The sequence below is a fragment of the Pinus tabuliformis genome, chromosome 5_2 (genome assembly GCF_031772625.1).
Source record: "Pinus tabuliformis cultivar Carrire ecotype Pingquan chromosome 5_2, CPIR1, whole genome shotgun sequence".
NCBI lineage: Eukaryota > Viridiplantae > Streptophyta > Pinopsida > Pinales > Pinaceae > Pinus > Pinus tabuliformis.
The window spans coordinates 984,157,056-984,183,767 of NC_142306.1; the positions used below are offsets into that span (position 1 = coordinate 984,157,056).

A 26,712-nucleotide genomic window follows, 5' to 3' on the forward strand; every position below is an offset into this window, starting at 1 on the left:
TTTACCACGGAGATAGGATGACAGCTATCTAATGCTAAACATCAAGAGCTCAAGAACACAGCATATCAGGCACAGCTTAGAATAGAGGAAAATGGAAAGTGAGTGATTAACAGCAAAAGAAGCTTGTATTAGCTGAAAATGAAGACGAGACGCTGCAAGTGACAAAATATCTACAGTCTCCAGAAGTTGAACCTTACATCAAAATGCCAACCATCAACCCTGATTAGATCTTTCTTCTGGGTATTTATAGATTTCACATTACAAGGGCACTTGGCCATTTAGGTATGGAGGTGTCATAATTGACCACCAACTGCATTTAACTACCTGATGGAGTCTCTGAATGTGTTTGCTTGCTTCAGCGGAAGAATATGATCTGTTCAGGCGTTGTGCTGTCCTCTTAGGCAGTTGGAGTGTTCGTACAAGAGGGGTTCCATAACTGATAAATGCAGTCACTGGGTCGTGCTCTGTAATTTTCTTCCTTGGCCATACTGTCTGTTAAACATGGTGGTTGGGGTCTGACTACGACTGGTACTGGCAAGCTAGTTCCCTTCCTCCTTCGAGCAAGCGGAGTGGTCAGAGGACATGGACTGCATGGGCGAGTGGACAATTTGGATGAGCGGTGAGAACAACCATCGGATCGGGAGAATCGACGGCAGAGATGACTCGGCGGAGGCTATCGACTAAGGTGAGAGCGGGGTCAATCGAGGTTGTCAGATCTCCGGCGGATAGATCGGACGATGATCGGGCGACAGAGTTCCACATGTGTTAACGAGCGGGGGTGGATTGGTCGGGCGGTTTTGGTATTGATCGCACCGCTTTTGGGCGTAAAGCAATAAAAGGACAGGGGCGTGCGATGCCACTCAGCAGTCGACACGTAGCAGCAAATGAGAGAGAAAAACCGCTCTCATCACGCACTGACGTTCGGGTGAGTTGCGGGCGCGATAAGTGCGAAGGCCGTGGGATCTCGGCAGAGATGATCGAACGGTTGGGAATGGTCGAGCGGGTCGCTTTATCGGGCACGACGGGAGTCGTTGGATCTGTGGGAGGAAATCAAAGGTGGGGAAACGATGAACGGTTTTAGCAAGCGCGCGAGGGCGTATGGAAGGGTTTTAAGAGGGTTTGGGCTTTTGGCGCTGGGGCTATGGCCAAAGGGGTTAATTTGTCGGGTTTTATGAGAAAAAGAGAGGAATGGGGGTGGCGGAGAGGAAGCGGGGTGGAAGAAAAAGGAGGAGTGACCAATTGTGGGACTTCTTTTGGGCACAGACCAATAAACCATGCTTTCCTATGACCTTAGAAAATTGGCATTACATAGCAGAGCTAACACCTGCTACTGCTCTTCGGGGCTCCTGTAGCAAGGTCTAATCCAAGAGGTTGGGTACCTCAAGGATCTTGCCCCTCATCGCCTGTAGTCTGCTTAACTACAGCTCAATGTCTCCCCACTTCTGCTGAAGTGGTCCATGTGCACTCATGGCACAGTAATCGTCTGTCTCCACTTCCTTCACTTCCCTTGCTGGCACTGCCTTAGTCTCGGAAGACTCTCCCTTACTCTTCTTCCTTGGACATTGGGTCGCATAATGACCCATCTCCCCACAATGGAAGCACTTGATCTTGGAGAGATCCTTCTTCTGCCATTTTTCTTGCTTTCCCTCAGATGCTAGGGCAACATCTTCCTCCTCCTCCTTTTTGACTCTGATCCCCTTACTGTTGCTTCCCACCTTTGTCTGTCATCTAATATCTTCTTGACGAAGAGCCGCCCACATCTCCTCCCACTGTGGAAAGGTCCCTCTATTCAGCATACTCTGGACAAATACCTCCCAGTCTTGTGAGACTGCATAAAAGGTTGTTCTCACCAACAATTCCTAATCGGGCTTGGCCCTTGTGGAAGTCAACTGGTCTCGGATCTCATTCAGTCCATCGAGGAAGGTGTCGATCGGTTCTCCCTTCTTCATCTGATATGACCTCATCTGATTTTCTAGTAACATTCTTCTCTGCACAGAAGTATGTTGGTACAATTTCTTTAGGGCCTCCCACATCTCAATATGTTGTTTCCTTCTCGGCTATGTGTGGTACGACATGGTCCTTGACCCTGTCAAGGATGATGCTCTTGGCCCTTGCCATTGCCTCCTCGTACTTGTCGTTATGAGTTGGGTCATCTGGGATAGCTATCGTCCTCAAGGCGAAGTGCTTGACACGAATTCTGTCAAATACGAATAAGATTCTAGCCTTCCAGACTGCGAAGTTTGAGGCTCCGTCCGGTCTGTCCTGGTCTCTTACTCTGTGTAGTGCCATGCTGCTCTTCTACTTCCCTCCTGGAAGTTCTTGATGTGACTCCCTCTGAGTCTCGATTTCCCTCCTGGAAATCCTTCTGCCAATGTCGAGATGCCCCCTACTCTGATCATCTGTGCAACCGCACCACTAATCTGGATTTCTCGGCTACAAACCCTCGGTAGCAACTCCCTCCTCCTTGGCCTTGCCCTGTCAGGTATTGTTCTGACTACAATACCCCACCAACTCCACTCTGCAACTTTCCCACAGCCTACTAAACCCCAGCAACCTGAACCTGAGAGCTCTTAGGCTCTGCGCAATCCCGGCACCAGCAACTCGGCCTCCTCAGCCAACTGCGTCACAGCCCTTTGGCCCTCTGCATGGCTCTATGTGAGCCTGCCTTTGCTTCCCTTGGCCTCTGCACTGCTCTTCCTAGCTCACCCTTGATGACGCAGGCACTGCGTCACTCTTCCCTTGTTGCTGCTCTCCTAAGAACATCTTTTGTCACTCACGACAGTTGTTTTCTGCTGCTATTTCTCTGCTCGGCTGATGTCCTCAGTTCTCCTGTGATCTGCAACGACGCCCTGATACCATGTTGAAGTTTCTAAGTCTACCAGTTAGAAACCCTCCATGCACTTTACTGATTTATTCCTACCTACTTGTTCCATTACTTAACAAGTTATTTACAACGTAAACACTGAAAATAAACACTAGTGCATGCTCAACATATTACAGATCATCAACTAAAGGAAACAGATACAAGCACACAAAATGACACAAATATTTTTGGACCAATGTTCGCGTAAAAACCCAATGCGGGAAAACCGGTGTAGCTATCTGAGGGTTTTCTTATTAAGCAATTTCAGAGTACAATTTGGGTGCCAAATCCGGCTTACCCAATAGAGAATGCCCTTGACAGTAGTACCTCTCAGTCTGAGACAGATGTCCCAGCTGAAACCCCGGATAAACCCTCCGGCAGCTCTAATCTGCCCCAGAAACCCCAGCGTCAGCCTCTCTCTGCCCAGCGCTGGCCCTACATCACCCTGAATAGGCCTACATTAGCCTCAGGAGGCCCTGCGTCAACCTTCTGGCCCTCTACGTCAGCTACGCTGGCATCTCTAAAGCACTGCGTAGCTCCTGGCTGCCTCTGCGTGGCCCTGCGTGAGCCCTGGCTGCTACTGCGTCACTCTCTCTAGCTCCTATGCTGATCTCCCGGCACTATCTCTTCCTCTCTATCTCTCTGTACTCACTGCCCCCCCGCTGCAACTCCGATCACTGATTCTATCTCTTTTAGCAAACCCCGCTCTAGAGAATAGAATGGATGATCCTCTGGTGTGCCCTCCAAGTGACCCTCAAGCCTCCTCTTATACTTTTCTCGTTGACATATCAATGACCGAGATTACGTCCCTAATCGATGGCTAAGATTAGATATGGCTTGATCCATGTTTTTCGGACCATTCTAACACAGTTTTATATTAATCCACATTAATATTTTTATATTTTTATATTAATCCACATTAACTGCATTCTAGATCTGATCATTCAACTTGTCCTGATGATGAACCACACTGGTTGGTTCGAAACACGTCGACAAATATTCTATAATGTGATTTTAGCCGAAGAATTATCTTAATCTTGACATGGATCACAGAAGCCTAAATTCAACTATCTCCTAAACTGTTTAGAATCTGCCCAAACCCTTTCTGGGTATTGGAGATCTCATGTTCCCCAAACTCTCCACCAAATTTCATGGCTAGAGCACATCCAATGCTAGAACAAATCAACAGGATGACCCTGACATTCCCTTTTGTGACTCTTCACCTACCCTCATGACTCTTCACCTACTACATGACTGTTACGTCCAACTATCGACACTTGGACTTTCACTTTACATGATGTTACATTACAATGCACATGTACCCATGTGGGACGACATAGGCTTGAGCAAGCCATGCAAGACATCACTAAGACTCGGACATATGTGGGACGACCAACTCTTCGACATCCTCATGGTGGTCGACCGTGGTGAACTGATGCCAAGCTTGGTGGTCTGTTGTGGTGTCCGTGCGCTCAATGGTGACATCCTACTGAAAGCGAACTCTTGCCTCCGTTGCATCCCGGTACACTGATATGGCTCTTCTGTCCAACTCGTCCAATAGCATGTGAATGGTTGTCCCGGCTGCACCCAGACTGGCAACATGCTGATGCATAGTGTTTGCACTGATCTCCAAGCATGTGCGAGTGGCCGTGCGCATCAACTTGTCAGAATACATGTTCAGCTCCAGTCGGACTTGCTTCTTGTCTTTGCCTCCGTGAGTGTGCCAAATGGGTGGGATTGCATGCGTGCGCACAATGACATGCATGTTGTTGAATTCCGCTGCATGCGATCAACAACACTGCTCACATTGTCTGCTTCGTGCCAGTTGCTAGGATGGATCTATAACTTGTACAGGCGCAGTCTCATCCGTCTGTGCATGATGCGCCCCTTGTTGTCCCTGTTCCTGCTGCAACTCATTCTCTCATCTGTGCAGCGCCTGTTCTTCCTTGAGTTGCCGCTTCAACACATGCAACTCCTCCGTTTCTCTCTCTGCCTTTGCACGATCTCCGTGTCGCGTCGTCGCCTCATAGCTTCAATCTCCAAAGTTGCTTTTCTCACAAGTGGATTTGCTTTGAACTCGCAACTGTGTTCCGCCTTTGTGTTGTCAACAACCTTTCTCTTGCATTCGTCGCGTGCGGGTGTGCTGCCTTCTGCTGTTGCTGATGGTGTTGCTCGCTGTGATGTTGCTGCCATATTATCTTGATGTCCTTGTCTACAAACAACTTGATGTCTTCATAGGTAGGCAAGCTCATAGACACTTGCTTGGCTGCAACCCTCGTTGTGCTCTCAACGGTGTCCTTTGACTCTGCTCTCCTGAAGGCCATTGTACTTGTGCTGCTGAGAGATAGACGAACACCTGTGATGCCTGGAGACATAGCAACACTCATGGCAAGCAATCTGTCAATTGAAAATCGAAACAAACTTGAGAACTGACTTACAATATACCTGTGTGATTGATCGTGAAGGTTGCGCAATTTCCGCCGGGAGGTCGGGAGACTAACTACCAAAACTGCGCAAGGCACAGTCTGGGCTGTCAAGAGGCTGACTGACTGCTGGAACTGCGCAATGCACAGTCCAGCCTGGCCTGTTGAGGACTGAAACTACGCAATGCGCAATTTCAGTGAGCAGTGACATGTAGCCAGCAAGTTTCATTGCGCAGTTTCTCGGCCCAGCAGGACACTGCCTCTAAGACTTGTGCAATGCAAGCCTGGTGGTCAATGTTGGGCCAGACTTGCACAATTTCTGCAGGGAAGGCAGAGCCTTCGCTTCTGGAAATGCGCAGTGCTAGCCGGGCAAGGCACGGTCCAAGCCAAGGCAATCCAAACCGGCCAATGGGAGACTGAAAACATTGAAGTCTGAATGCATGATGAGATGAGTGCAAACAAGAGTGAATGATTATGCATGCAAATAGTAAGTGCAGGATTAAGAAAACGGGACAGCATGCATGCGGGTGAAGCGGGTCGCCACGACGGCAACCGTTGGTGCAAAAACAGTGTCATGCATGCGACAGCAGTGAGATGCAAACGAAAACTGAAATGACGCTTGTACAAGCTAACATGCATGCAAACGACAACAAGTGTTCACAAAAATCAAGCAGACAACACTCACACAAGCCGAAACACAAAAAGCGATAGAAACGTAGCGCAAGATATGTGAAGCGGGCTTACCCCGAAACAACTAAGCTAAATGTGCCAACGACTCCTAGATGCTATGTGGGATGTCAAAGTTGCAAGATCAATGCAAGGAATGAGCTTTGCAGCGTCCGGAAAATGAGTTTTGATCAAATCGAGGTTATGACGTGCATGCCACAAATCTAGGAAAAGCGACACTTGGTGGGAGGTTTCTAAAGTGATCCATGCATGTAACCTCCAGCTGCTAAAAATAGATCCCTAAATCTAGGGATGCCTTTGCATGCTGCCTTGGGAAAAGCAGTTCATGCATGCAAATCAGTTTTGCTCGGTCCCGGAGGGAAACGGTCAACCTGAAGGCACATGCATTGGTCTGCGAGCCTAGGAGAGCGATTTGCATAGTTTCTGGGCTGAGCAGAGATGGTTGTCCCAAATGGATTGCACATTTTCTAGGAGGAACAGGTGACTGTCTCCCAGGATTGCGCAATTTCTGGGCTGAGCAGCTGTCCTAGGTCAGACTGCACAATTTTCTCAAGGAAGCCTGTCTGACTGCATTGCGCAATTTCTGAACCCAGCAGGCTACCTAGCTGATTTGCGCAATTTCTGCTAGCTGTTGGGCTGGTTGTCCCAGAGGGATTGCACAATTTATGGGAGCAGCAGGTGACTGTTGCCCAGAATTGCGCAATTTTTGGGCTGAGCAACTGTCCTGGGATGAATTGCGCAATTTTTTAGAGGAAGATTGTCAGGAAGAATTGCGCAATTTTAGAGCCCAGCTGGGTGTCCAACTAGGTTTGCGCAATTTCTAGAGGGAAGGCTGGTTCCCCTCCAGAATTGTGCAATTCCTAGAGGGAGCTACTCAACCAGCAACTGACACTAAGTCTAGAAATCAGCCTGTGAATGAGTTGGAACAAAATTGCATGCACAGAATGACAAGACTCTATGAAACAGCTGATGTTGACATGCTTGATAGTGCAAGACATGCTGCTGAGGATGGTCGGTAAGGAGGCTCCAAAACGAAGCTAAGGCAAAATTTTGGAGAGTGGTTGTAGCAGCTACAACAAATTCTTCAAAAGTTTAGCAGAGAGAGAGTACAATGTATAATATTCACTTGTCCAATTATAGTGAAAATACAATCAGTCAAACAACAGAAACAGAAAGCCCTAAGAAAAAAGTCAATGCTCGTCAACAAGGTAGAGTTCTTCCTCAATTCATCTCGGTCAAACCCAATCAACTTCGGCCTCCAACAGCAAGTCTAATCAGCCCAAAAACAGTCTGTAAAAGTCCAATCAAACCTAGTCAACAAAAGTCAACTTTGCAACTAGCCCTAGCACAGTCAACGCTGGTCAAACATGCATCAAAGCTACCTCGGATTTCGTGCCCAAAACTACGGCATGCTAAAACAGAAATCCTCCACACAAAACCACACTAAAACAGGTCAATGCTTGGTCAATGCAAGTCAGGGTTAGTACTCAAAATCCCCTTAAATTCATTCAAAGTAATGAAACCCCTAGATGGTCTCTATGTTATTATACTTGTATATTTTGGTTGTGCTTGTAAATCAATATTGAAGGAGTGGTAACTTGATAAAGCAAGTGTGGGATCCTTGGGTACAAGATGACTCATGAATCATGAAGACGCCTTCATAATTTAGAGGGAGACCCTCAATAATAATAACACTACAAGGTTAGTAAAAAGGAGCAACTTTAGGTATGTTCAAAACCACAAATTTGCAGCGAATCTTTTTCATTTTTGCTTAGTATTACTAACTGTCTAATGTCTAGGTTTTCGAATCATCAGGATTCTTGTTAGGGTGATTAATCTCTTGATTGAATCTACCCTCATAATATTATCAACTTCGTTTATGAAACCCTAACCTTTAGGTTTCATTGTAAACCCCTAACCTAAGGGTATGTCGATGAAACCCTAATCTACTTAGGTTTGTATAATGAAGTCCTTGCTTAGGATACATTAACCATAATGTTGAAACCCTACACTTCTTAGGGTTGTTAATAAAGAACCAATAAAGAAAAATCTATTATTATAATGTTTAGAGTCTTGGTATTGTTATGGCAGAGTCCTAGTCTTTTAGGGTTTGTTGTTGTTATCCTTGTTATAAACCAAAACCTTAGATCTTTAAAAATTTTGATAAGTTAGGGTTTGCAAGTCGAAACCCTGGATTCTTAGGGTTTGGTAAATTAAGGTTTATAAGCAAAACCCTTGTAAAAGGAGATCCTATGAATGAAACCCTAGGAATGCATGCTTTTGCTCAATCAAAACCCTAACTTGATCAATATTGTTTTGTATCTAACTTTGATGCATTAATATCTGTTTCTAGGGTTTACCTAAGTAAGTATTGATACAAGTTTCAATGATGAAACCCCAGATATACATATGCCAGAGGGATAACTTGATTATCAATAACAAAATCAAAGTCTATATTACCTAAGGCTTTGAAGTCTAGGGTTTATGACAAAAACCTAGCAAGTTGTTAAAGTCTAAAGTATAAAAAAATGTAACCTTTGTTGATTATGAACCTAACTAGGTTTAGGTATTTAGTGTCTAAAATTTAAATGTTTTGATGCTTTCATTATAATGATATGATTTCGGTATAGTTAACATCATGCTTCTATATATTTGTGTTTGGTTGTACTTACTCTTCAAAATGTTGAGGATGTTCATGATAAGCATGATGAAGGAAGCCATAAGAATAATGATGATCAAGATGACCTTGTTGACAAAAGAAAGAAATAAAGCCTTGAAAGTCTATAATTCTCTCCTATAAGAGAAGGAAGTCATGTTGAGAAGGATCCTGAATAGAAGAAATAGTTTGTCTCCCCAATTGAGAGGGAGGGCACATTATGTCAGTCATAATATCTTCAACAAAAGAATGAAAGTACTACAATTCGATGAAGTGGCAGAAGACTTGAGGAAACCTAAAGATGTATTTGGTGTTGCTGAAGAAGTCAAAGAAGAAGAAAGCTTTTGACAAATTGAATATGAATGACTTGATGATAGTAACATCAGATGACCCCGAAGGTTTGTGTTACTTATATTTGAAAGTTTATTAATGATTGGGGTTGTGTTTGTACAGGTAAATCTCTCCAAAAGCATGCTTGGACAAATGGGTATATCTAGTTTGATAGGGAGAGTTGAAGCATCTAATGTTGGATGCTTAGGACAACATTTGGTCGACCTAAGTGTTGATGTCTAGATCCCAAAGAGGGAGGGTGGCATTGGTCATGGAGCTTCGACCTTGTATACACTCTTAGATCCCTGGGTTGATGGTTAGCAAGTAAACCTGATTGTACCTAGAGTGGTTAAAAGCTTCAGTTCATCCTAGTCCCACTCAGATAGATTACCCTGGTCAGGAATCTAGTCCACAGCACTAAGTGTGCTAGAACTCTACGTAGTTCATTTCGAGATCTTCCATGTACCTCTATATATATGTAATTATGAATACCTCCCTAGTTAAGAGGGAGTGTTGAAAAATGTAACTAGGGGCGATCTTAATAATTGTACTTGAGTCAAGATGTAATATATTTGTCAAAGGAATTTTTTATTATTATTGATTTAACTTATTAAAGCATGAATTGCATGCTTGGGTCAATGGTCATAGGTCAAGCCTCCATTGTAGACCTCTAGGATTGAGTCAAAGTCAAAGTTTGATGTAAGAAACCCTTCTTGGGAACATGATAGAAAAATATTTGAGTGTCAAATTAAAGTCCTACCTCTCCTCCATCAAGTCAGCCTTGGTCTCCTTGCAAGTCGGCCTCAAAATTAATCCTCTGCAAGTTAGCTCCTCAAATTATTCATGTCGGCCTCAACTATAGACAGAAACAACTATATATAGCCTATTGAACTCGACCAAATGGAGAACAAGTCAAGTAACTCAGAGGATTACAGAACAACGAAGAAAAGAACATTGCAGACAAGCAAAGTTTGGGCTAATAATATATTTCGGATCATCTATAGACAACAAAAGGATTGACTGAGGTATCACTTCATTATAAGACTGAAGTACGACTACAGCTTCAAGGCTACAAGAGGTAACTATAGAACGAAGTATGAGAACTGTGCCTTCATGAGGACCGAGACTCTATCTAATTACAGGAACAAGACCTTATCCAATTAAAGGACCGAGACTATACAAGACTACAGGACTAAAGCTTGAGGACCGAAAATATTTGACTGAGACTTATATATATGACTATAGGACCGAGGTTCCATGAGATGACAAGTCTAAGACTTCATGCAACTACAGAACTGAAGATTAAGATGACTACTATTGCAGGATCGAAAGTATAAGAAAGCCAAGATGAGCTATGTGTCATTAACATATGAAGAAATGGACCAAAAAATGTGTGCTAGGTTGACTTGATGGATGGAAGGTTGTTTCTTGGTCTAGGTGTCAAGAGTCTTGGTTGTCTCACTATGATTTGAATCTATTGAAGGAAGAGTTCTTGACTGGGTTTTCCCCTACTTAGGGGTTTTGCCCTGGCTGTGTGCCTATATCTTGTGTTCCCCTTTTTTGTGATCTTCATGGATTGGCATTAGTCTTAATGATAAGAACATAACAAATTGAAAAAAGATATAACAAGTGAAACATCATAAGATAATGTCGTAATAGAAAATAAATCAAGTTAAATACATGATGCCCTAGATTTCTTGTTAAAATTGGCAACTAGGACCAAACTCCATGTGGGTCATCTTATTAATGGCAGCTGATATTTTTCTTGAATCCCTCTCATCGAGAGGTGTAGGATTTATCCAAAGATCATCCGATTCTGAGAAGTATTCATGGAGATATGAATTTATTTGTGTTATGGGACAATTCGTCAAGGTCGGCCAGCAACCAAATAAACCCCACATTTGCTCAACGTTTTAGTATAAATAGAGGTGCCTTGAAAGTCATTTGGACACGTTCACTCGGGATCTCTTCCTCTCTACTTATCTTTGGGTTTTGGTAGGAGGAGAGATCCTAAGGGATAATGCTGCCCTAATGGAGAAAGGCTCTATGCTGCCCTAATGAAGAAGCCCTAACGCAATCAAGAAGGGTTCCATACGTTGTCTTAATGGAGATAAGATGACATAGCCACAATCCAATCTAAGAGCTCATGTTGTTGTTCAAGGGTGCCCTAATCAGTTGTCAAGGAAGGGTTAATTCTGCCCTATACACAGTCCTAATGGGAGGTAGATCTTGCCTTACCTTAGCCACAGTAAGGAAGAGTCTTAGCCGCAGGCAAGGGAGAGATTTGGCCACAGTTGAAGGAGAGCTCTAGCAACATTAAGGAGGAGATATATCCACAGTCTTAAAGGTGCCCTAGCCGCAGTCTAAGGATGACTAACGAGCAGCAAGTAAAGGCCCTAATCCGCAATCCAATCAAGGATACCTAGTTGTTGTTTTATCTACAATACGCAGCCCTAATCAACAGCACAAGGCCTATGTGTGTTGTAGGTGACAACATGTTAAATAAAACGGTTATAATGCATGAGTTAAGGACTGGGAATTCATTGTCATAAAGAAGAAGCACGACATTGTAGAAGTTTGCTCTTTAGGCCGAGTTTGCTGGGCAGTAGGCCTAGTTTAGGAGTGCAAGGTCAGAACCTTAATCTGAGTTCTGGATGGATAGTTTATATGGGAAACTATCTTTAGTATGATTGTGTTGTATGTTATCTAGTGAACACATGATAGTGGCATCTTCAGTCTGATGTATGGCATGTCAGATATATATACATGCTATAGTAAATGGAGGACAGTCTTGTGGAAGGCAGGGACAACCTTCCCTTAGAGGACAATTGTAGACAAATCTGGGTAGACATTGTGTCTGTTAGTTGACTGCACTTTGGGTTTGTTGAAGGAGTCTAGCTGCTCTGCTAGGCTATAAGCCATAGCAAGCAGCTAAGACTAGTGAGTGTAAATGATTGCAACATATCGGATGCAGTGATGGATGCAGCATGATGAGTGCAACACTGGGTGCAGATCACTGATGAGAGCAGCTCAGTGATTGGGAGCAACAATATGAAGTGTACAACATGGTCATTAGGTCCAGCACTGTGATGATGGGTGTAGCATGGTGCAGCACGGTGAGGTGCAACATGATGACAAGATGCAACATGATGATAGGTGAAGGAGACACCTTGGAGAATCAGTTGAAGCAGCTTGTCTTCAACTGATCTCATGTATCATCTTCTTAGAGATGATCTATGCTCTTATCTAGATAAGTCAAAGTGTTGACTTCTGTTGTAAATGTACTCTCTCTCTCTCTCTCTCTCTCTCTCTCTCTCTCTCTGCTGAACTATTGAAGAACATATAAGAAGAATTGATCAAGGGTTCCCCCACATTGGGGTTTGTCCCTGGCTAGCGCCACATCTTGTGTCCTCTTGTCTTGGCTTGTCTTCTGCAATTTATGTTTATGTTCTATCTGCAGTTTACTTTAATGCTCATGTGATTACTAATCTAGAAAAGATATTGAGCTAGCTGTGAAAATTGAAATAAATTGCTCTAAGCATAGAACATACCTAAACTTAACATGGTATCAGAGTTGAGGTGAAGACAAAGCCCAAGCAAGAGTGAAAGAGCAATCATTGAAGACAGTTGGGAAAGGACAAAAGGATCAATGGATTCCTCATCCCTCTTCAAATTCACCAAAGGTGAAGTCGAAGCAGAGTATATTATTAGAATGGCGCAGCGGAGGCTTCTGATGGCCTACCTACAGATCACTTCAATGGGAAGTCCGGATCTCGGGGTGAAAGGAAAGGCAGATGCCCTGCTTACAATAATTTCGACCATTATGTGAAGGAGTGTCCAAATGGCAGGGACACATCTCTTGATGAAGATAACAATCATTCCAGGGACATCTTCAATGATCGGAGGAATGACAAATAATGCAGGTCATCAAGGAAACGACCGACTCTTCAAGGAAAGCAAGGAACCCCAGGTATGAAGAATCAAATGTTGTTTCTAATAAGATAAAGAAGCGTTATCTTGTATTGGCCCTCTCCTTCAGATTTTGTGGGAATCTGGCTTATTGATTATAGTGCTTCAAGGCACTTCATCGGATAGAAGGGTGCTCTCTCGAATTTGGTAAGAAACAATCGTTTGATTATACTTGGAGCCAATACCACCTATCCCAGAAAGGGTGTAGGAAATGTTACCCCTCAATTGAATGAGAGTAACTTGATTCAGTTACAGAATCTCTTTTATGTACCTAATCGCAAGAAGAACCCGGTGTCCATTTCGGCAATGGAAGTCAAAGGTTTCAGGGTGGCATTCATCGATGGAAAGGTACGTGCTTGAAAATAGAATTTTCAAAGATGCTTTTACTCATGGGTTCAGGGTTGGCAATTGTACCAAGTTGCAGGGTGGTAAATTGGGGACCATGTCAGTTGACGCATCTCATCTATAGCACCGGAGGTCTACTTATTGTGGGGCCCTACCCGATGTGAGTCAGATGGTGACTGGGATGCCTGAATTCAAAAAGAGCATGAAGGTACATGTCCGAGATGTACCGAAGGAAAATCTTACAAGGGGACCATTCCCCTCATGTAGTAGGTCCAAATGTTTGGAACAACCCGAGGGGTTTGAGATTCATGATCAGGAATCTCATGTATACAGGTGGCTTGAAGCAAAACACCCCGGGCTTAGTATGAGAGGATTGATAGCTGTTTGATAAAGCTAAGATTCACTAGGAGTGAAGCCGATCCAAACCATTGCTCGAAGGTTGTGGATGATAGACCTCTCATACCAACACCTTCTAAGGACGACCTATTTCTGACAAGTGCAGACCCTCTCATTTGCAGAAGTAAGAGGGAGTTGGATTTCGGATGTGGAACGGTAAACTGCAAGCCTGTGACTACCTCGAGGATCTTAATATTCAGAAGTTATATGGTAGTGATATCGGACCAGATTTGGGAAAATACCTCTGAGTTTCATAAACTCAATCGCATTGATGTTCGTGGTGAACTTCCATCCGGACATATGATTTGCAATTAGCATGTTGAGCTCATATGTGGTTGAGCCACACTGGATTGGTGCCTAGAATCTTTTGAGATATCTTCGGGGCACAATCTCTCATGGATTGAGATACACTGCCGAAAATATAAAGTTGCATGATTATTCGAATGTTGACAGAGCAAGCAGTGTGGAGGATCACCAGAGCACTTCTCAGTGCTAGTTCTCTTTGGGTTCTACTTCGATATCATGGATGAGAAGGAAGCAAAATTCGGTTGCTACAAGCACCGCCAAGACCGAATACATAGCTACGAGTATGATCTCGTATGAAGCTGCCTGGTTGTTGAAGCTCTTCATTGAACTATTTGTACACATGATGAATACCACCATGATCCTCTGTGACAACCAGGGGGGGATTTGATTGTTGAGGAATCCTGTATTCGATGATTCCTCCAGCAAATAGACATCAAATACTACCGTGTCTGGGATATGGTACATTGATGAGCGAGGAGGCTCCATCACATTGAGACTGATGTACAGGTCACAAACATTTTGTCAAAGCCCCGAGGAAAGGTCAAATCTGTGACTTTCCTTAACGACTTGGAATCGTTGAGAGACCTTCTTATAAGGGTCTTGTATGTCGCATGCATTTAACTCTGGGAGATCTGGGGGGCTTAGGGTACTTATTGGAGCAACACATGACCATAGGGCGACTCACCCTCCCCTAATGGTGCATTGTGTACAGGGTGAATGGCTAAGCCTTCCCCTGTGATACCCCGAGGCGACTTAGGGACAAGATGATTAGTTCTCCTATCGAGGCATCCTACCCATGCAGTCTGAGACTCATGGGAAGTACCTCTAATCTGATCAATGAGCAGGGAAATGGGGTTAGGGACCATAGTAGTACTATCGATGGACGCATCGTTGTATCTACCGTACTCCCTATGCTAGGATGACCTCCATTGATCTGGGATCAATGGAACTATTCTGGGATCAGAATGAGTGGTTTGAGAGACTCTCTTGTGATATTGATCTAGGATCAATGAAACTGACTTCGGGTCAGTAAGAGTAGTATGAGACACTCTCTTCATATGGAACTGACTTCAGGTCAGTAGGGAATGGTATGAGACATTCTCGATCAATTCTTCTTCTTCATAGTTCAACAGAGCAGTGCAGGACACTTATGGCAGAGATAATACAATCGGACATATGGATCAGCGGATGGAGTTCTCCCTAGTTGAGAGGGAGTGTTAAAATTTGCAACTAGGGCCAAACTCCATGTGGGTCATCTTATTAATGGCAGCTGATATTTTTCTTGGATCCCTCTCATCGAGAGGTGTAGGATTGATCTAAAGATCATCCGATTCCGATAAGTAATCATGGAGATATGAATTTATTTGCGTTATGGGACAATTCGTCAAGGTTGGCCTGCAACCAAATAAACCCCACATGTGCTCAATGTTTTAGTATAAATAGAGGTGCCTTGAAAGTCATTTGGACACACTCACTTGGGATCTCTTCCTCTCTACTTGTCTTTGGATTTTGGTAGGAGGAGAGATCCTAAGGGATAACGTTGCCCTAACATAGAAAGGCTCTACGCTGCCCTAATGAAGAATCCCTAACGCAGTTAATCAAAGAAGGCTCTACGCAGTCCTAGGAGGAGACATCTCTACGCAGTCAAGAAGGGTTCTATACGCTATCTTAATGGAGATAAGATGCCCTAGCCACAGTCCAATCTAGGAGCTCATGTTGTTGTTCAAGTGTGCCATAATCAGCTGTCAAGGAAGGGCTAATGCTGCCCTATACACAGTCCTAATGGGAGGTAGATCTTGCCTTACCTTAGCCGCAGTAAGGAAGAGTCTTAGCCACAGGCAAGGTAGAGATTTGGCCGCAGTTAAAGGAGAGCTCTAGCAGCATTAAGGAGGAGATATATCCATAGCCTTAAAGGTGCCCTAGTCGCAGCCTGAGGAGGCCTAACGAGCAGCAAGTAAAGGCCCTAATCTGCAATCCAATCAAGGAGACCTAGCCATTGTTTTATCTACAATACCCAACCCTAATCAACAGCGCAAGGCCTATGTGTGATGTAGGTGACAACATGGAAATATATGTGTTGTAGGTGACAGCATGTTAAATAAAACGGTTACAAGGCATGAGTTAAGGACTAGGAATTCGTTGGCATAAAGAAGAAGCAGGGCATTGTAGAAGTCTGCTCTCTAGGCCGAGTTTGCTGGGCAGTAGGCCTAGTTTAGGAGTGCAAGGTCAGAACCTTAATTTGAGTTTTGGATGGATAGTTTATGTGGGAAACTATCTTCAGTATGACTGTGTTGTATGTTATCTAGTGAACACATGATAGTGACATCTTTACTCTGATGTATGGCATGTCAGATATATACACATGTTGTAGTAAATGGAGGACAGTCTTGTGGAATGCAGAGACAACCTTCCCTTAGAGGACAATTGCAGACAAATCTGGGCAAACATTGTGACTGTTAGTTTACTGCACTTTGGGTTTGTTGAAGGAGTCTAGTTGCTCTGCTAGGCTGTAAGCCATAGCAAGCAGCTAAGACTGATGACTATAAATGATTGCAGCATATTGGACGCAGTGATGTATGCAACATGATGAGTGCAACATGGGGTGCAGATCAGTGATGAGAGCAGCTCAGTGATTGGGAGTAGCACAGTGACAGGGGCAGCAATATGAAGTGTACAGCATGGTCATTAGGTCCAGCACTGCGATGATGGGTGTAGCATGGTGCAGCACGGTGAGGTGCAGCATGATGACGAGATGCAGCACAATGATAGGTGAAGAAGTGACCTTGGAGAATCAGTTGAAGCAGCTTGTCTTCAATTGATCTCATGTATCATCTTCTTAGAGATGATCTATGCTCTTATCTAGATAAGTCAAAGTGTTGACTTCTATTGTAAATGTACTATCTCTCTCTCTTTGTTGAACTATTGAAGAACATATAAGAAGAATTTATCAAGGGTTTCCCCACATTGAGGTTTGTCCCTGGCTAGCGCCACATCTTGTGTCCTCTTGTCTTGGCTTGTCTTCTGCGATTTATGTTTATGTTCTATCTGTAGTTTACTTTAATGCTGATGTGATTGCTAATCTGGAAAAGGTATTGAGCTAACTATGAAAACTGAAATAAATTGCTCTAAGCATAGAACATACCTAAACTTAACATTTCTCAACAAGTTCTCATATCTGAATTGAAACCTTCAGACATTATCCTACCTCTTCGAACTTTTGCCAAATGGCGGCGGTCATGCTCAAGTCCTTGATTGGTCATACACAAAGATCGAGTTGTTTAGCAAGATCAATGTTCTGCTAGAATCTACAAGTATATTGACATTTTTGCCTCTTATGAGCCCTTTAAGCTTCAGGGTTTTAGGGCGTACTTTCCTTGTGATGTTTATTGGTAGAGTAATATGCTTAATGTTCTTTCGTCTTGGGGACTAATTTCTCTGCTTCCAAAAGTGCAGTGGAACATATTTTGTAGTGACTGGTTGTTTTTGACCTTTTGAAGAATTGCTTTCTTCATCTTGATTTTGTTGGCCACATGAGATTGCAACTAATGATGGTTCCTCAGGATCTGAATCTTCATTGTGTGTGACAACAATTTCTTCATCAAGTGTTTGTACTTAAACTTGCCTTCCATATACTATTTTATAGTAGCGTAAGGTTGTCTCTTCACATTTTTGTCCTGGCGTCCAACTTTCTCCACACTTGCGACAATTATTTTTCTTTTTTTTCCTTTTTATTCTTTTTTTCTGACTCGTTACTAGAAGTGTCTGATTCCTTCTCAACTTCATAAGTATACAATTTCTTGTTAAGGCATTTGTGTCATAATGTCCATTTGTCTCCACAATACCTACATTTGTTTCCATTTTTTTTACCTAAGTATTGTTTTTGGTCTTCATCTTCCTTGAATGACGACATTTTGAATTTATGTATTTGTTCAATAAGCCTAGAAGCAAAAAGGACATGCTTGACTAATGAAAATAATAATAATAAATTATTTTTCTTCTTTTTTCTTTTACATGAAATGCATATTGATACAAGTACAATGATAATTAAGAAGACCAAACCTAGTTACATTTTCAACAATCCCTCTTAACTAGGGAGGTATTCATCATGACACAACAAGATACCAGGATACTCTCAAATTGAAATATTCTCATACGAAGAGTTCGGATTGATAAGCATCATCAAGCATCATCATAACTAGCATTGTCAATTACAAAAATAGCAAGGCCTTGACTAACAACCTCTATCTCTCCACTAGATCAACGCACAATGTTGGGAGGCATATATTTGGAAAACAACACCACCTATCAAGGCACATACCCCATCCAGATGTTCACCAGGTATGTCCTTATAGGACTATTCTTATCTTGGATATCACCCATCCTCAAAGAAAACCGGTCCAACATATCTCTACTGATAGGCTTGGAGTCGCTAAGTGTTGATGTGTTGATGTTGTAGGATCTATGTGCAGAGAATCTCCCTTGGTCATGGGCTTTGACTTGGAAGCCATGGAGTTTGGCTGGGAGATTGGCACTACAAGCATCAAAGCCTAATTGCTCCCTTGCTCATCGGATTTGACCTAGAAGCCATGGAGTTTGGCTAGGAGACTTGCTCTACAAGCATGAAAGCCTGAATTTCTCCCTTGGTCATGAGGTTTGACCTAGAAGCCACGATGTTTGGCTAGGACATTGGCTCAGTGAACATCAAGGCCTGGATTGCTATCTTAGGACATGGGGTTTGACCAGGAAACCATGGTTTATGGTTGGAGAGATTGGCCCTATTAGCATCAAGGCATGGATGCTCTCCCAGTCAGTGGGGTGCTGACCATATTTCCATGGCGTTTGGCTAGTGGGTTGAGCTTGTGCCCTATACCATTGGGAAAGTATTTACCATCCATGACATGCGACAACATGTGGGAATGGTAAATGGGCCTCGGGTTCACCATGGGTCGGGTGGGGTTCCTGACATGTCTCCAAGTGACGACTTGTTGAGTTGGTGACCCTAGGACTAGTGGGTGACTAGTTCCTCCACTAGATGTTGATGCTTTCAATCTTTCAAATCTTTCAACCTTTTTTTGGAGTGGAGAAATTTTATTCATCATATGTACCTCCGTGGAAGTCAAAGGGAAATACCTCATAGCTAAGAGGGAGTGTTGAAAATATGCAATTGCTATCAAAATTTGAAGTCAACAAATCATAAGAAAAATTATTATTATTCTTGTTGTTCAAGTTGGCCCTAGTTTGACAGGTCAACCCCACCTCATGGAGGGGTTTGACCCTTGGTCAAAACCGATTTGATTGGACACATATAAATCGACAAAGAAACCTCTTCATTTGGATCATCAACTCGACTTCTCTCAAGCAAGTCTGATTTTCTGTTCACACGTGCAAAGGAGGAAGAATTTGAAGTTTGACCTGCAAGATTTGACTTTGACCAGCAATCTTTGACCATGGCATTTTTGGGTTGCTTTGACTTGGAATTTTTGACTGATTGAAGGAAAAATATTCTGGGTATATACTGGGCATCTTTGACCTGACTTGGCCAAATCTTTGAAGCAAGAAAACTGGATGTTGAACACACTCTTGACTGGTCTTGACCGCAAGGTCAAACTGGGAAGTTTGACCAGGCTTTTTCTGTAGAGCAGCAGGGACAAAATTCAGCCCCTTGACCTCAGTTGACCAGGAGCAGCAGCAGGCCAAATTTTGGCCTCTTTGACCAAATTTGACTTGTGAGCAGAACTTTTACTTTCTCTCTCCTTTGACTGGTTTGACATGGAATTTGGTTTGGTCAATGGAATAATATTTTGACTGGGAATTCAGATGTACAAATTGATTGAATTGGACAATTTCTCCTAAGAAAAGTTGGATGGGTTTTTCCCTTGGTTTTGGAGTTCCCACGGGGTAAATTTTGTCACTTGCGCACCTTTATTTTATTATGATCTCTACTGCCCGACTGCATTTATGGTTGAAATTTTTTGAAGTGTAATTCCTTTATGGTCTGAAATGTGCTAAAGAAGTAATTGTATCATTGGAAGTAATTATCTGGCAGAAAATTTGTGTTTGTTTTAATTGCACTATAAAATCAACATGCTATTCAAATTGAAGTTTTATGCAGGAATATTAAGTAGATAATAGCATACATCATCTATGGACACCCCCCAGAGACTGGAAAACACCAGTCCGAACGGAGAGACCTTCAACCATGATAGGGTTGATTGTCTAAAAGTGTCATGCAGGTTTGTCAATATATATTTGTGTGACAACAAACTGCAAAAGCATATGTAAACTGACATTTTAACCTTGGTAAATTTGGGCTCATCCATCACGAAATAAACTTGATCCATTTTTATTCAAGCACCTTTTATCTTTGGCCATTATCACATCATTCCACAACAACTTCATTGTTTTCAATATTCCTTGTTTCATACCAACGCTCAAGTTACTACAATCTTTATAAAATCTTGACTATAATTTATGATAATACAATTTTTCTTTTGAGAAATAGAAAAAATAATTAAATTACTTACATGGATGCAACCAAACAAAACTGCATAAGAAATAAGTGGGCATCAACATTATCATATAACGAAGGAAAATTTCAATAATAATTATAATTTATTATTCTTAAGGAAACAAATCAACCGCAGATTATGACTACAAAGGATTAGAAGCATGCCAAACCAGTAACCTGAAAATCAAGCTGTTTGGCAAGGGAGACTGTCCGTCGTAAAACTTCTTCTTGTATTCTGACATCAGCATCATCATAAGCCCGAACTAATAAAGGAAGCACATGTGCTATCAAATGCTCTTGACTGGCCTGCAATTGCACAAGAGTTGCTAAATTTTTACGTGTCTTTGAAGAGCAGTTCAAATGTTTGTCAGCACTAGAAGCCTTTACTCACTCTTGCATATAAACAGCAACAAAAAAATTTGCATCATCAATGTCATTATCATCAAAAGGACCCCAGAAGCAAGGCTAAGCAAATCCAACACACAGGCGACTGTCACTGAAAGCCAAAAGATTATTTTCCTGACAACTATGATCTACTATGTATGAGAACACAAAATCTGAAGATATCTCAAAGTCCACACATCATGTCAACAAAGAGATTTTTCAAGCTCAAGCCTTGTGTATCATTGTCCTAGGAGTTGTGATGAATGAAAATTTCTAAAACTTATCATTATGTCAAAATAACCAATTAGAATAAGCATTATACTCTCTCAAACATATATCCAGGAGTATACGTAAGATAGTTTACAGCATTAAACTCTAATATACCTTAAAAATATAGCCTTAGAGATTTGTAGTATGTACAACTACAAACAAATAAGATAATAGAACAGTCAGGAAAAGCAACATAAAATAAAATAGCTTTTGTAATACCTTGTTGATAATAAGGCCAGCATGTTTAACCAAGAGCAACAATGTTTCTCCAGATGCAGAAGACAATACAGGAACCAAAGCTGGCAGTGTCGAAAGTTCAAAATCAAGCTTGTCCTGCAGAACAAAAGCTTACAACTTGTCAAATTCTATGAATTTCGTCAATCCCTTAGTTTAATCATTTGCCTACTATTTATAAATGTAAGGAATAAAATAGGAAAGATGGTAGGCTGCACCCACAAGAACTATACATTAGTCTTCTAATGACCTATCCTTCAAAATAGCGTACAAAACAATCACAATAAAATATATCAAGTCAAAACAAAGGGCTCTTCCAATATAGTTTTTTCTTGGAACAGACCTTAAAATGTCAAGCCAGAGTCATTATCGATGTGTTAGATATGATAGAATGTCTTTCCTCCCCTCAACTTCACCTCAATCAAATTATGTATCTCTACAGCAATAGCCAGAGTTAATGGATCCTCGAGAGGCGGTTAAGCACATGTCATGAAACACATGGGGAGCTCTGGATTATCCAATGCCCAACAAAACCTTGTGACTGGAAGTGACATTTAGGACTTAACAATATGACTAAGTAATTTTCAGTTGTTCTCTTGCCGATCAAAGTAGCACTTTTACAATTAATGCTTTTGGGGCATGTATAAAACATCATCAAAGTGATTGTCCTGCCCCTTTTAGCGGCAGGTGCTAATATGCTAAACTATTAGGCTGGAACATTAAATTATAAATATAATGGTCATATTGTACTTTATCTATATATACTAGAGTTAGTGACGTAGGCTACAGTATTTTATTTACAAAAAGACAATACATGTTTTATAATAGAAAGCAAACTAACGATGTTCTAGATTAATTAAGGTAGTTTGGCAGTTGGTTGGGGCATTTTCATTGCACCCAAATTAATTTTAATCAACACTGTCAAAATTCATCTTTCATGAGGAAAGTCAGACTACAATGATCAAGATCACTGATATACATCATGAAGACAGCCACTGGAAGGTAGCACTATGAAGGACTCATTGAGAAACAAACTGTCAGCCAGAGGAAAGTCCAAGTCAACGCCATTGCAATTGAAATCTGAACATGAGTGTCCAAAATCAGCATGTAGGTAGTGACCCCAATGGAAGAAACCAGCAAGTAGGGAACATGCTTCAAACAGAGGAAAGTGGGAGAAACAGACCTAAATTTACATGAGATGGCATGGGAAGATAAAAGACAACTGTAATAGTGTGCACTGTGGTTACCATTACAGATCCAGAGGGCAATGTCTAACTATTTTACATTTTGGGTTTTCCTGGCCAGAATCCAGCAATACAATTGTGGGCGAGATTGTGAGCTTTACTTCTTTAAAATGTGTTTTTGACTGTATAAATCAATCCATCACCCTGAAAAACCACTGGAGCAACTGCTTTGTGCAGATTACACAACAAAAGCTTGTAATTTTAACAAATATCTGTCTGATTTTGGGCAAAATTGCCTCGAAAATATGCCTGGAAAAGCTCCAAAAGGTAGAATAGTTAGACTATGGCAATCCAGAGCAGTCCCGGAAGAAAATCCAAAATTTTAATTGCTGTGAATGGCAAACCAGTCACTGAATGAAACAGGATTCCATAACTTTGTTCTTAGACCATGTTGGTGGAACTTATGTCACAAGGTTCGTCGAACTTTAACCTTGAGGTTCGAATTTTGGCGAACCTTAAAAAAATTTTGAGGTTCAGCAAACCTCATCGACCCTCATAGCCATTGACCAAGTCCACAGATCAAAACTCATAACTTCAAGTCACAACTCAAGCTTGTAATATATCCTTGCAGTTTCCATGTCCGTGATAACATTTTTTATGCTTACTAATGTTGATTTCTGACAATTTTATCCTATATATATATACAAACCTAAAGGCGAACCTCATCAAAAAGTTTGAACTCAAACGAACCTAATCATTGTCGAACCCGAACTCAAACCCGAACCATGTGACATTGGGTGGAACTTATCCAATGATAGGAGCTCACCTAGCATGGCTCATGGAAAATGGTCATAAGGAAAGAATGAGATCAAATTCTTCTGTAGGAGGAGAAGCTGCTCAATATCCTCAACATCTACCACAGGAACTAGTAGAAAATTTCACTTCAAAGGTATTTACTTTCCGACTCATTTGTTTGACAGGGATGAAGGAATATGTAACAAACATAGTAATAGAGAGTAATTAATGAAAAGGTGTAAACTGTCTTATCAAAGAGACATCTTTTCATATAAAAGGGCGGCTCACCTAGTATTTATAATAGGACCCCTCATTGTATTTCAATCGTTCTATAAAATTATATATCTATCAAGACATTTATTACAAATATATTATCTTCTTCAATAACAAGCCAAACACTGTTTGTGTACTACATTGGTATCAGAGCTACATTAGGCTACCATTATATGTTCTAGGTCCTGAAATCATGGACACATATTTCAAGGGATTAAAAGATTCTCATAAATCTCAATTGGAACTGTTATGGTAAATAAGAGAAATAATTGTAGGATGGTCAAAGGATTTACATGAACAAGATGAGGAGGAAATGGTCAGTGACCAGTCCACCTGAGGTCTTAGACATCGGCATTTCAGTTTGCATAGAGGAAGAAGAAAATAGCCCTGTTTCACCTAGAAAAAAAAGAAATGTCCTATGTGCCTCTCAAGTTTCAACCCTTCTCATGAGCCCTCTGTACCATTCCAGTCCTCTCATCGGCCCTCTGTATCTTTACAGTCTTCTCGTCAACCTTCTGCACCATTATGATCATCTATTCGGGCTCCATCTAGAAACTCTGAGCAAGTTACTACAGAGCCCTCAATAGGCGGTGTTGACCTTCAAGCCCAGGCAATGCCAGAAGTTATAATCTCGGAGTCAATTACTCCAGGGCCATCTATAGCCAGTGTTGATTTCATTACTCAGCTTTGTATCAATTTGGAAAGCGCAAACGTACCACCACAGGCCACAGTTCTTCCAGATCAGCCAGGAATAATAAAAAATTCCAACCACTGCTGGAAAAAAATACATCTGAGAGAAATCAGCTCAAACCCTACAGTTCCCAATCAATGCAAATGGACAAATTTATTTTGTGACTTTTACCAATTTGATACTGAAAAACACATCAGAAAAGTTTCAGCAATCGCAATGTGTGTATGAAATCTGATCTTTTGGAATGTGTGTTAATAGTTGATCATAAAAAGAACAGAGTTATAAAAACGTTGAATCTTACAGAAGGAAACTTTTGTGAAACGTTATGCTACAATGAGCACAACGATTCCTTGATAAGGATTAACATAGTTGAAGATGGAAAAAAAGTATAGGAAACAGTCCCAATTGAATCATTCTATCGACAGGAACTCGTACAATTAACACACCCTTTACAAGCAGATATGGGGAAATCATATTTTGACTATGACACTCCCAACTGCAATGGTGTTTTCTATAAGCCAGGCTCAAGACAATTTAAGGTCTTTGAAATGAAAAATTACACCATTCTCCATACAATACAAAGTGAGTTTTTCTCTTGCCATTTTGAAGGGCCAATGGTCCACAGATTTCACAGGTTTGAGAACTCTATGATTGCGTTGATCCATTGAGAGATTGTTGGTGAAATAAGTCTGATATTATTTTCCAAAGAGGATGGCCACTTTGTTAACAGAGTGACTATATCACCCATTCAGAGTAGAAACCTACTGAATTTTCTTACTCTTTGCAGCGACATGGTAGTCTTATTACAAGAGAATGGCCATAAAATGGTTAATGTAGACATTAGCTCCCCCTCAAATCCCAAGATGAGGCAAACAAATGCTATGGCACCGAGTGAGCCCATAGTTGTTCCCAAGAATCGATAGATTGTATTCCCCATAAGTTTTCAACCATGGGCATACCGGATAATGACTTTTCATGGCATGTTTCTGTACAATATTTCTAAGACAACCCACTGTGCAATTCCCTGTTTATCACAAGACTTTTTATTTCTGGTTTGTGTAGACATGAGAAAATATGGTGATCCTGATCGTGAAGAGGGAGGAGGTTCTATGTGTATAAAGGCCTATGACATTGTAACTGGGGAGTGATATATGTGGATGATCCAAATGTTTGTGATACAGAAGAACTACACAACAGTAACGGGGCTCTGTTAAAGCTATGTGATATCAATTATGATCCAAAAACCCATCAAATTTTCATAGTCACACACAACCAGAACTATCTTGGAATATGGTCAGATAAATAATTACTAATTAATTCATCATTCCTTCATGTGTTCAAACAAGAAAAAAGAAGAGTGGGGTCTGCAGGGGAAAAATAAATAAAATAAAAACAGATATTGTATCAAACTTCATTGTATAGATATTGATGATGAAAACTAATAATAATAATTAAAGAGAGAGAGAGAGAAGAATGGGATGCGCAAGGAAGATAACTAACCCCGACATGTCAAAGTCAAACCAGAGATAAGCAACATGCACAACTAGAGAGAATCATGTTCATTATGCTTTGAGGACAAAGGATTCCCTAAGAAGGTGGCAATGTAACAAACAAAATAATAGATAACACTAAATGAAATGGTGTAAAGGTGTGTCTTATCAAAGACACATGTCACTTCATACAAAAGGGCACCCTGCCTAAGCCCAGGGACGTAGAGCAAACAGTGATCCGGTGTTCTGTTAAGGCACTCTGTGGTGTAAAGGTCACTGTTTCGAAACTCCATAGGAAAAAATCCAGCCATGCTAAAGGCTGGTGTGGCCCATTCTAGGTGTGATCCCTAGGTGATTTTGATGGCTTAGATGCCCCTGGGTCGCAGCTACTCCAGCCACAGGTTAGGCATGTCAGTCAACTCAGAATTCACATAACCTAGCAAACAAAAAGAAAGGGCACCCCGCCTAGTGTTTATAACGGGGCCCCCCATTGTATTCCAATCATTCTATAAAATTATATATCTATCAAGACATTCATTACAGGTATATTATCTTCTTCAATAACGAGCCAAGCATTGTTTGTTTACTACAGAATACATGTTTTTGGATGGAAGACAACAACATTACTGGGTCTTGGAGGAGAGTGGGCAGAAGACAGAAGGAGATACAGACCAAGCTCGGGGACAAGAAGGATGCATTAGTTTGGGCAGCAAATAAAACAGGAGTCTACAGGTGGGCAATGTCACTGAACTTATTGCTCGCCAAGACACTGCGAATGCCATCTGATATGGAAACTAAAAGCCCCACTAAAAGCTAGTTTTCTCAAATAGAACTCTCAAATGGGACAATTTGCAATGGAGATCTTGTCACAACGTTTTGTTAATGTCACTTCACAAGAGAAGTGCGAT

At 41.6% G+C, this 26,712-nt stretch overlaps 1 protein-coding gene across 1 annotated transcript in view; it reads right to left on the reverse strand.

Moving 5' to 3' along the window:
• Nucleotides 1-26,712, reverse strand: part of LOC149162598 (SCY1-like protein 2 A) — a 73,207-nt gene that overhangs the window by 43,330 nt on the left and 3,165 nt on the right. The window contains exons 2-3 of the mRNA XM_089435233.1: nt 21,357-21,470; nt 20,661-20,789 (exon numbers count right to left, since the gene is read on the reverse strand). Coding sequence (XP_089291359.1) covers nt 20,661-20,789; nt 21,357-21,470 — 243 coding nt within the window. The remainder of the gene's footprint in view (nt 1-20,660; nt 20,790-21,356; nt 21,471-26,712) is intronic.